The 11,420-nt window shown below is 30.7% G+C and overlaps 1 protein-coding gene across 1 annotated transcript; it reads right to left on the bottom strand.

Moving 5' to 3' along the window:
* Nucleotides 1-4,384: 4,384 nt before the first annotated feature.
* Nucleotides 4,385-5,967, bottom strand: LOC114731127 (protein SODIUM POTASSIUM ROOT DEFECTIVE 2-like). Its single transcript, XM_028918246.1, has 3 exons — nucleotides 5,539-5,967; nucleotides 5,281-5,356; nucleotides 4,385-4,617 (listed from the first exon to the last, which is right to left on the bottom strand). Exons 1-3 carry the CDS (start codon nucleotides 5,746-5,748, stop codon nucleotides 4,499-4,501), a joined length of 405 nt encoding a protein of 134 aa, XP_028774079.1. The 5' UTR covers nucleotides 5,749-5,967; the 3' UTR covers nucleotides 4,385-4,498.
* Nucleotides 5,968-11,420: the final 5,453 nt, after the last annotated feature.

The following is an 11,420-nucleotide window of genomic DNA, read 5'->3' as shown; positions in this document are numbered from 1 at the left end:
ATATGACTTTAACACCTCTCAATTTTTTTATAAATATATTTAATCTTATATTTTATAAATATATATACACATATTAATTATTTATTAGTTACATTATCTTGTATATTATTAATTATGTTGGTAAAAAAATATATCATTAACAATTTTATTCTTTCAAATTAAAATATATTATAAAATCTATCTTTTATGTAATTATCATTTTAACTTATGTTTTTTTAAATAATTTGCATATATGAAAAGTGTTTCTGATAATAATTATCCAAACACTCTTATTTTATCAGAATCATTTTTTTACAAAATATATTCTTAACAAAATTTATTTTGTAAATTATGATTTGGTTTTTTTAGACTCAGTTTTTCAAAAAAGCATAGCCCGTTAAAGGGTACCCGCCTTTCCCGCTTCGGGCTATGGTTTGGTAAGGAGTCAAATCAAGGGAGGAGGAGATAAAAGGGAAGTTAACATCAAGGGGAATTGAATTCAGTAAAAAAAAAAAATTCTCAGATTATTTTTAATAAGATAATTATGGATAGGTAAAAAAGAAAACAAGAAAAGTGAAATGCTGGCAGTGAATTGAAGGCATGACATGTCACGAGCAGGCTCGGCGTCATCCTCCCTGTATGATTATGAATGTGGCAGATATATGTATTAATACGTCTTGTTGGCTGTTGCTAACTTGCTATCATCTTTCATCCGTACGAGGACTTCTTTGCTTACTTTATGCTGTCATTTCCCTGTTGGCCATCCCCAGCATCATTCCTCGTTTCCAATCTCTGTTGCTGCCTCCCTCTCTGCTACTATTAATTGCTCACTTTTATTGCTATATCCACGTACTAGCAAGTCATTTTCCATATGTTTTAATTAAAATCGAGAAAAATTTTAATTTTTTAATTTTGTCTATATTTAATATGTGTCTTTTAAAAAAAAATTTAATGGTCTGATGTATAAATTAAAAAACACACTTTCTCTACCTGATAAATAAGATCAAAACACTATGATATGAACATCAAATCCCATCCTCTATATATTTAATTACTTCCACTTTCAGCACTTCATTTACTCATCTCCTTAAATATAATTTCTTAACTAATTCATAAAATCTGGAAAAGAGTTACAATAATGGTTTATAATCAATATGTAAGAATTCGTAATAATTTCTTTTATAATAGTCCTATTATTTAATGATTTAAATTTAGTATACAAAAATTATAACAGTTATAATAAATATAAATATTATAAAAAAAATTAGCAAACAAATTAAAATAAAATTCGTCCTTATATTTAATACGCAAAAACACCTCCGCTTCCTCATGCGTACAGGCCAACCAATATTTACAAATATTACTTACAATGAAATAATCAACCCACGTTCCATATTGCATGATCTTAAACGTGGGGAAACCAATATATGCAATAATAAAACAATTATTAAATGATTTATTAATTAGTAAAAGAGATGACTCTTTATTTCAAAATGATTAAAAAATTGGTGCATTTATTTAGAGTCTATATGGTTTATTTTAAACTGCCCATCAGCCACAAATTTCGGATAAATCAAGCTAAAAATTAAAATTCATAAATTATTTAAAAAATGAATAAAAAATTAGGTAAATTGAAATATTTCCGGAAAAAAAAACGTGGGAAAACTGAAATGGGAGGGTAGCAAACAAATATAATATGATTTATTAAATTGCAAAAGAGAGGATAAATTATTTAAGAAACAATTAAAAAATTAACGTATTTATCTTCTTCCTTGTTGGGCCACTTGTCGCATTTCTGGATGACCTTGCGGAGACCCCTCCCTTATAATAGTAATAAATTAGTGTTAGGGACAATAGTTTGAGACTATCTCCTATTCTAATTATAAGAGATACTACTAGTTGATTAATTTGAGAAAATTAAGAAAAAAATTAAATTAGTTATTTATAACAAATAGGTATTGTTTGCCTTAAAATATCCTTATTAATCAAGCGTATTGGCTAGAACTATCATTGTTAGAAAGATTACTTTGAAAAAAATACATAAATATGAGAGACAAAGTGAATTGAGGTCTTATATTTAGAATCAAAATAAAAATCAAATAAGATAAACAAAAGGTAGTATGATTTAACCATTTTGCTTGTTCTATAGGATTTTAAAAAGTTGGGTCAAACAGTAGAAGATCAGTATCTCAGCTCTCTTCTTCAGCTATATCTACCCATGATTTATTAGGTTAATGGGTAAGGCCACGTGGAATATAGTTTGAAGGGTTTCAATGAGGAAGGCATAGCATTTCGGGTACGTGGTCTCTAAAATCCTGCTGTCTAACGCACTTTATACATTTATTTTATGTAAAGTTTAATTATCAATAAAAAAGAATACATGTGTGATCAAATCAAAAAGAAAAGAAAAGAAAAGAAAATATGTTTTTATGGCTTTTTATGAATGTTAGTTGATTTCCTTGATAGCATATCTCATGCAATAATTTCGGAAAAAGAAAATATCTCATGCACTAAATTAAATTAAATGTTCGTTTTTCTTTTAATTTGTTAACACTTTTATAAAATCATTTTGTACCGGGGCAAACCTAAAGTTAGCATGGTTTTAGGCCCGAGCTTCCATCGGGTTGACAGCTGTGAAGGCTCTCATCCAATACGGCAATACGGCCTGACTCACTAAAAAAGATTCAACGCTGTCCAACTTTTCCGGCGACGTTATTGGGGTTGGGCCGTTGGGAGCTCTGTTTGCACCCGGTGGGGTACGCGCCGCCATGGTCGAACGAGAAGTCGTGGCGGCCTGGTTGATTGCGAAACCTGGAATAAATCTCCGGTTTTTAATATAAAATTTAATTTGATTTTTATTTTGATATTAAATATAAGATGGTAATATATGCTATCTTTTATATTTATTTATTTTTTCTCAAAGTAATTCTTGTAATAATAATAATTTTAGTCAATACACTTGATTAGTAAATATAGTTTAAAAAAGAAACTAGGAAAGTACCTATTTATTACAGATAATTTAATTAATTATTTTTTTTAATTTATTCAAATTAATCAACTAACTCTTATATTAAGAAAATGAGGAATTAATATAAAGCGATTTTGTTTTTCTTTTCACACGTCAACGGATTCATGACAACTTACTACCATCCAACTATCATTATTTTCTGATGATTTTGTATGAAAGTGGATAAGGAATCGACGGTTGTGAACCGATCCTGTGTTGACTTTTAAGGCCATAGACTCCTGAGGCCCAAAACATTGGCCCACCTGATCCGTTGCATGGCTCTGCATTTAAAGTCTTTTAATTTCTATTTGATTCTTGCATTATTTTTATTTAACCGAAAATTAAAAAGAGAATGAAGTATCAACTATTTCCTATAAAATATCAAGGTAAAGGGAAATGTTCATTTGCTACTAAGAAGTGAGGGTGACTTGCTACTTCTTCTAATTTCAAAGTGTGAGTGTTATATAATTACTTTGTAACAATTAAAAAAGTGAGCTGAGTTAATTATTTTTAACAGTATATGTTAATTCCCAACAATATTTTTTTTATTAATTTGCATTCAAAATATTATTGATAATAAAAAAAGCTTCCCTTTTAATATATCCTATTAATAACAATAGTTTGAAAAAGTGTTATAGATTTAGAAGACAAATTAAATTGAAATATTACATTTAAAATTAAAATAAACCGTTATCTAATTTTTATATTTAGAATTAGATAGTTAGCCAAAAAAAAAAAAGAATCAGAGGGAATATATTATTAAATTATATGACATCAAGTGGAAAATATTTCAAGCGTAATTTCAAACTCTGTAAATTAAAAAACAAAAAAAAAACTATAGGACCTATCAACGCCCTAATCCAGTTTAGTAGTTAGAAATCCTTCTTGTGAGGTACGGAAAACTAAGGAAGCCGCACTGATATCATAACAATAACCTAACCAGACATGATATAAGAAATTAAAATACTTGGCAACAAGCGTCAGGATCTTATAACTCAATAACACCAAACGTCTCTTTTAAATTTTTCTTTAAGTGTGATATTGTGCTTTAAACCTCCTATGAAAAATATAATAAGTGCAGGAATTATGGCAAAAAAAAAAAATACTACATCCGGTCCTTAATATAAGATCTTATTTGATTTTTATTTTAGTCCTAAATATAAGATCCCAATTCACTTTATCTCATATTTATATATATATATTTTTAAAATAACCTTTCTAACAATAATAGTTCCAGTCAATACACTTGATTAGCAAGGATATTTTAGAAAAGACAACACCTATTTAAGACAAATAACTAACTCAACTTACTTCCTTAATCTCCTCAAATTAACTAACTGGCTTTTATAATTAGGACCGGAGGTAGTATTTGGCAACAAGTCTAAGATTCAAAACTCCTAATAAAATAATATTGCTATCCTGCAAGAGAATTGCATAAAGAAAGTAGGGTAGGCAAAAGGATTAATATGCACTCAATAATTCAAACAACATGACAGAGACATGGATGAAGAATTAACTCAAAAGCTCAGCATTTTTAACCCTGGACACACTCTCTAACACTTCCAAAGGAAGAATGTCTCCAACAACAACCACCATTTTGTTTTCCAGATCTACCTTGTATGAGCTCACCCCTGTTCCAGACATGTTCATGAACATTAAAGCATCTCTGTTACAGAATACTACTGCCACAAATAGATATCACAACAAAACAAACTTGTACCATACTATATTCTGACTATAAACAATAATTGTGTTGACTTTTTCCTATACGACACTGCTCCCTCTCTCTCTCTCTCTCTCTTTCTTTTCAGGTCATCACAATTCACAACATGGCTATTATTGACTTTTCCTCACATAACCTCATTTACTGGTTGCTTCTGTTTTCAACATTTCACCCAGAGAGTTTATTTTAGGAATCAATTTGTTTCAAGTTTCATCAAGCTAAGCTCATTGTTCTCTGAGGTCACTCGGTATAAGGGAGTTTATAGCTGCAGGGTAGACTTGTGATAGACATGCAAAAATAGAAATAAGTCTCACCTTTTTCTTTTTTTATTCTCACTTTATTTGAAAATTCAATTCAAGTTAACTTTACTTTATAACGTGTGTAATGTATAGTTGAAACTTTAAAAGGATTAAAAAAAGGCACAGAAAGTTCAAGAAGAACAGAACTTAAGATAGCAAGTGGCAGGACTTTGAAACGCCAGGAAAGCGAGAAATAATTCAAAACAAAAGTTTAAAGTTCTAAACTATTGAGTAAAACTGCAATGATGAGTTAATTATAGTTTGGAACTCACCTTCTAACTTGGACACATGCTTCTCAACTTTCTTAGCACAACCATCACAATGCATGGAAACCTTCAACATCACTATCTGGGTAATTTCATCAGACAGAAACAGATCCATCTTTAGTGTAAAGCCAAACGTGGCAAGGCATTAGTGGAGAGAGAAAGAGAAGAGAGGGATTTGTGAGGCAATAAATATACAGAAACTTCATTGCAGAAAATTGAAGATAAGAAGGGGAAAAAAAAATCATGATCAATGATCATCATCACCTTTGGTTTCAATTGAAAACCCAATGTCTGCTTCCCAGCAACTACATCCTTCAATCTGAGCTTTTGGTCTCCATCACTACTTTCAGTAGCAACCAAGGGCTTCATCTCATTCTCATCCTTAGCCTCCATGGAATTCATACAGAAGCAAGAACTTGAGCTAGATGATGATGAGAGACAAAACGTGTCTAGAATCCGACCAAGTTTTCCCATTTCGCCACCTTCTTAATGTTCTCAGTCAGAGGAAGTCGTTCTTCTGAGCTGAGAAAAAAGTTCAGTCACTGTTCTTCTAGTTCTTTCAAGGATTATTCCAGGTCAACGAACTGGTTCATCAACTTTAATGGTGCAAAATCCAAAACAGGCTAGTTAAAAATATCTCATAGGCCGCAGGCCGTGGAGAAGGACACAGAAGCTTGAAGTTAAATTTTATTGGGGAGGCCAAAAGCTGGACACATGACCCAATGAATTTTATAGGGCTAGTTTTAGTTAGAGATTGTCATGTGACGATCTACTCAAAATATTTGATAAGAAAAAACAAAATAAACCCCCTAATAAAGTGGTTCGAATACCATAAAATGGTCCTAAAATTGAGAAACATGGCGTGAAATGTGCCCTCTCTGAGACCATTTTAGGCATGAAGTGAACTGCTAGAAGACTGAGGAAGGGAGGGGCCACGAGACACAGTGGGAAGGACAAACTCAGCTCTCTGTAAATTACGCAGAGAGAGGATAGCATTAGGATCCTAGAGTATTATTTGGGTTAAAATATTGCGCATAGGGTATTCTCAATTCACAAATGGTGCAACATAGTCCTTAACCTGAAAAATGATGTAATGACATTACAAAATTTGTAAGTTTAAGATACTACCTGCGGTTCTTAATATAAGACTCTATTTGACTTTTTGTTTGGTCTTAATTATAAGACCCCAATCCATTCTGTCTATCATATTTATGCATTTTTTTTCTAAGATAGTCCTTCTAATAATGATAGTTCTAGCCAATATACTTAATTAGTAAGGATATTTTAGGAATGACAACACTTATTTATTACAAATAACTAACTTAACTTACTTCCTTAATCTCCTCAAATAAATCAAGTAGGTCTTATAATTAGGGCCGGAGGTAGTACTTGATACTCCTAGGAAATAGTTATAAGGCGAAAATACTCTCTGACCCGTATTAATTTAATGATAGCTATAAAAAAAAAATCTTATTGAAAGATGCGTTGTGAAGGTTAATTTAAACACATGAAAATATTGTAGCATATTCTCATGTTTACAAATGTCTAAATTGATATGAACAACTTATATTCCAATAAAGTTTTTTCTTAAAAACTAATTGTCATTGAACTAATCTTTTGGAGCCTAAGTGACATTCACCTTATGCATAACGTTATTGTTGGAAATATAAATATAAACTTAAAAAATGCGTACCGGGTCGGATCCTTGTTTAGATTCGAGTCATTGAAACTTCACAGGTTGCTCACACAAAGTTTATACTATTAGAACATAAACTTGAGCACCACACAATAAAGAATATAATATGAGAGAGAGAAATAATTAGAAACTCAACAACTAAGACGAAAAGAAAAGGAAGAGGTACCTTCTATTTATAAGATTAGGGTGACTACAATTTAGGAACATGTAATCTCCCCTGTTTAGTACTCCACAAGATAATTTTTTGATTGCCTTTTAATTCACAATAAAAATTTAATGCCAGGCTAATTTCTCCTCAATTCACAATCAAGGCCTTCATGCCTATTGACTTCCTAGGCAGTCGTTCCTTGTCCCTTAATTTTCTCTTAAGAATTAATAGTGCTTTATTTTTTCCTAATTGATTAAGATTTTTTTGATCAGGAATAGTTCAATCCATCAACGGTGGACCACGCCCAAAATCCAACACTTAGAATTTGTACCTAACATGCTTATTATAGATTTTATATTTGGTATTTATATTATGATTTGACGAAGCTTAATCCAAACAGGATAAATAAGAATATACATGTACATATTGGCGTGGATAAGCTTCAGTACACCGCCCAAATCCATTAATTAGAAGACATGGAAAATGAGACAAACGGAAAGGAACAAAATCAAGGGATTGGTATTTGATAATACAGGAAATGAATGACTAACCATTGCCATGAAAAATAAGAGATCATGGCATCTGGGGATTTTGGATCATTAGAACACATTGAGTGATTGAAAATGAAAAGTAACTGTGAGAGCCAACGAGAGCGGAAGCTGTCGACGTTTGTGGTCTTCGGCTTGGTTATGAGTGGCAGGACAACGTGATGGGACATGAGGCCCTGCAGGCCTGCATTATTGGAGGCCCTGAGGCCCATGGGGTCACCGTTTTAATTATTATTGAATATTTGGTCGCTTTTTTTTTTTTTTTCTTCAGATAACTACTGTGAAGGGTTTAATTTGCCAAGAATCCCAATAATAAAGTGATTAATATAAACATATTGTTATTTTTATACTGAAATTTATCATTGCATGCTCTTTGAAATTTTTCATTACATACTCTTCAGTTGTTGCTGAACTTTTAAGTAATAAAATCCTTTCTTTAAGACCCGATGAGAATTTCTCTCTCTCTTTTTTAATTTAAAAGGATAAGCGTTGACAATCAACAATTTGAAGCTATAAGGGGATCAAACTCACAACATTTTACTTATAAAATTTTTTTTATGTGGTCACAAGATTATTGACAATTTAGTCCCATATATACCGAGAGAAGTGACTTGGAAGAGTAGTACGAGGGAGAAAGGCAACATGCCACATTAGAAGGATTTGCTCATGTAATTGTTTGTATAATCACATTTCATGTTAGTTGAGACAAATTCTTTTTATATATTTATTTTTATTCTATAAATTATTATTAAAAATGTATTTATAAATAATTCTAAATAAGCCTGAAGTAATAAAAAGTTGCCTCAATTTTAAAGCTTGGTAGAAGATTTTTTTAATTTTTTTTATCTGAAAATTATCACAAACCAAAATTTGGACTTAAGTGACTTTTTGAGGGTCAGAGTCAGATTAGGGCTTGGCAGCGTATTCCTAAAGGACCTAAACACAAGCTAAGTGAGCTACTAAAATTTGAATGTCTACTATAACTTTATTTGCACATCTTCTCGTAATTATATAGTCATTATATAATCCCTAACGTCTCCAACAAGACCTTTCTTTTTGGTAATGTGATTAGGGAATCTGTTTCCAATAACCAAATTAACCATCATTTGGGAAGTCCCAATTGTTCAAACCCATCTTTCCCACCTCACATGCGTACAGTGCTCAGTGCAGGAGGGAGATGGAACTATAGAAGGGGATCAGAAGAAGCGGGAGTGAGGTTGAAAAGGCTGAGGGAAAGTGTCAGGAAGAGAGAGAAGCAGAAGAAATAGCAACAAGAAATACGGATACGTATGCTGATCATACTGAGCGTGGGGGTCTCATAAACAAGATTAGACTGTTCACCAAACATCCCAGATATTGCAGCATTTCTGTCGGCCTTTCTTCGTTAACCCCTGCCCTCCCCCCCAGCGCCGTATTTAGATTCCCTTCTTTTCATCGAGCGCCATCATTTATTTTTTCTCCTAAGTATATATGGATTTTGTTTGGATTAATATAATTTTAGATTTTTTAAATTTGTTTTCATTTTAGTTTTTGTTTCTTAAATCTTAAATTATAATTCTTGATCTCTTACTTTTTTTATTTAAAATATTAATCTCTATAATTTAATAAAAATCTGAATATTTTGTCCTTAAAGTATCAAAACATATAGTTTAAAACTTGAGAATTAAAACTAAAATGAGAGTAAATTTGAGGTAATAAAAAATTATATTACCCTTTTTTTATTAGAAATAATCAGGCACTAAACACGAATATTTTTTTTAGTAAAAATTAGAATTTTAATTTATTATGTTATAAGAAGTTAGTTTTTTTCATGGGACCCAACCTCGTTGAGAAAAAGCTTCAGTTTATTAGAAAGGACGACAAAAGAATAGGACCTTGGAGATGAGCTTCCATCTCATACAAGTCTAATGCGTTGAATTGGTCACATCGCTTAAAAGGCCCAACGTTGTCACGGGATCCAATCGGTCTGTACCGCCACACCCCTCCTTTTCTTTCTTCTTCTTCTTCTCTCTTCTTTTTAATTTTTATTTTTAAAATTACTATGAGAAATCTGAATAATAAATTACATCATTCATGATTTACAAGCAATGTAACATGCTCGTTAAACAACACCCTCGTCCCAATTTAAGCTATGGTACTGGATAGAGCTGTGATTACGGATTAATTAACCATTTTCCTAAAATTTTGTCAAAAAAAAAGATGTAACATGCTTTCAATTTTATATTTAATATCACACATTTTAAGCACCCTTTTGTCAATAACGTAGCCATTTTCTTAATTTTCATGCATGTGATGAGAGTCCACCTAAATTTTGCCTAAATTGAATAATAATCAGCTTCAAACTCACATGCAACCTTTTTTTTTTTTTTAAATTTTAAGACGTAGTATTTGATATCTAGCTAGTTTACTAGGTCTAATTGTATGATAGGGAGCTTAAGGAGGTGTTTGGATAAAAACCAAATTATAGTTTCAGAAGTGATTTTATGATCTACGAGGTAAATATGTAGAGGAGTTTATCTCGATTTACGGAAAAGTGCTTTTGAGAAGCACTTTTCAGAGTATCCAAACACCCCTTTAGCAGGGATAGCTCTTTTTTCCCCCTAAAATGTGAATTTGTAAGTTTTCATGTTATTATTCATTAGGATACAAAGCCATTGACAATTGACAGCTCATATAATAAGTAAAAGTGCATTTTTTTAATTCTCTAAATTTAGACAACATTTTAATTTGGTTACTTGGTAAAAAAAAAAAAGTCTTTTCTGACCTTATCATCATTAGTTTCAAATGATATTTTTTTTGTAATATTTATTGTTGTTTTGAAAATCACACTTAATATTTTAGCATTTGAAAGTATTTTTAACATTTAAAATTTCAATGTTAGCATTTTCAGTTAACAATATTAAGATTAAGATTAAAAGAAGACATTTAATAAAATTCAGAGATTAAAATTAAATGTTGCATGAAATTAAAAGGACTAAATATATGATTTTCTCTAATAAATACTGTTTATTATAATTTATTTTTTAACAAAGTAACTCAATGCTTGTAAGCTTGATGTGGGGATTACTTTGAACTGAGTTTCCTTAATATACCTTACTTATATAAATAGCAAAGAGAACCTTCTCTGATCAGTACTAATTGGAAGGAATATATAAGAGGGGGTTTTCCATGTCACGATGTTTCTAGAAATTAAGAAATGTTCTGGTCAAACAATCTAATTTCATACTTCCCCTTATCTTATTCTTGATTTGTCTATTTACTTGACCCCACTGGAAAAACCACACAAATAAAAAGAAAATTAAAGTCCATATATTATGTATAAATTATTTTTAAGTTCTATCTTTTATCTGATTAATGCCATATTTCAAATAAAAAAATACTTGATCATCTCTCCTATTTTTTAAATAAATTTATAATTAAATGCTATTAAATATTAATATCTCAAAAAAAAAAATACGTAGTGTGACCGGAGAACTTGAATATATCGTAGTTTTAAATATTGACTATCTTTTTTTTCTTTTAAGAGAGAATTATAATGAGGTCTCAAGCAAGAAGAACAATTGAAAAACAAGTCCCAAAATTATCATTCTTACTATAAGACTTGTCATTATAAGTTGTTGAAGTTGTTATTTAGATTTTTTAGTAATTATTTCTCTTCTGCAGGACTTGATTCTAATTCCTTCTTCTTTTAATGTCTTTCATTTGATTGGAATATTATTAAAAAATTAATAATTATATCTTAAAATTTAAAATT

Source organism: Neltuma alba, unplaced genomic scaffold, assembly GCF_004799145.2.
Source record: "Neltuma alba isolate B1F8T4 unplaced genomic scaffold, ASM479914v2 tig00012805_pilon, whole genome shotgun sequence".
Lineage (NCBI taxonomy): Eukaryota > Viridiplantae > Streptophyta > Magnoliopsida > Fabales > Fabaceae > Neltuma > Neltuma alba.
This window is presented reverse-complemented; position numbering and strand designations above follow the sequence as displayed.

Coding starts and splice junctions, on each gene's coding strand:
- LOC114731127 (XM_028918246.1), bottom strand. CDS start 5,748: ATGGGAAAACTTGGTCGGATTCTAGACACGTTTTGTCTCTCATCATCA. Junction 5,357..5,538: donor GTTTTCAATTGAAACCAAAG/GTGATGATGATC, acceptor GAAATTACCCAG/ATAGTGATGTTGAAGGTTTC. Junction 4,618..5,280: donor GCATGTGTCCAAGTTAGAAG/GTGAGTTCCAAA, acceptor TGTCTGGAACAG/GGGTGAGCTCATACAAGGTA.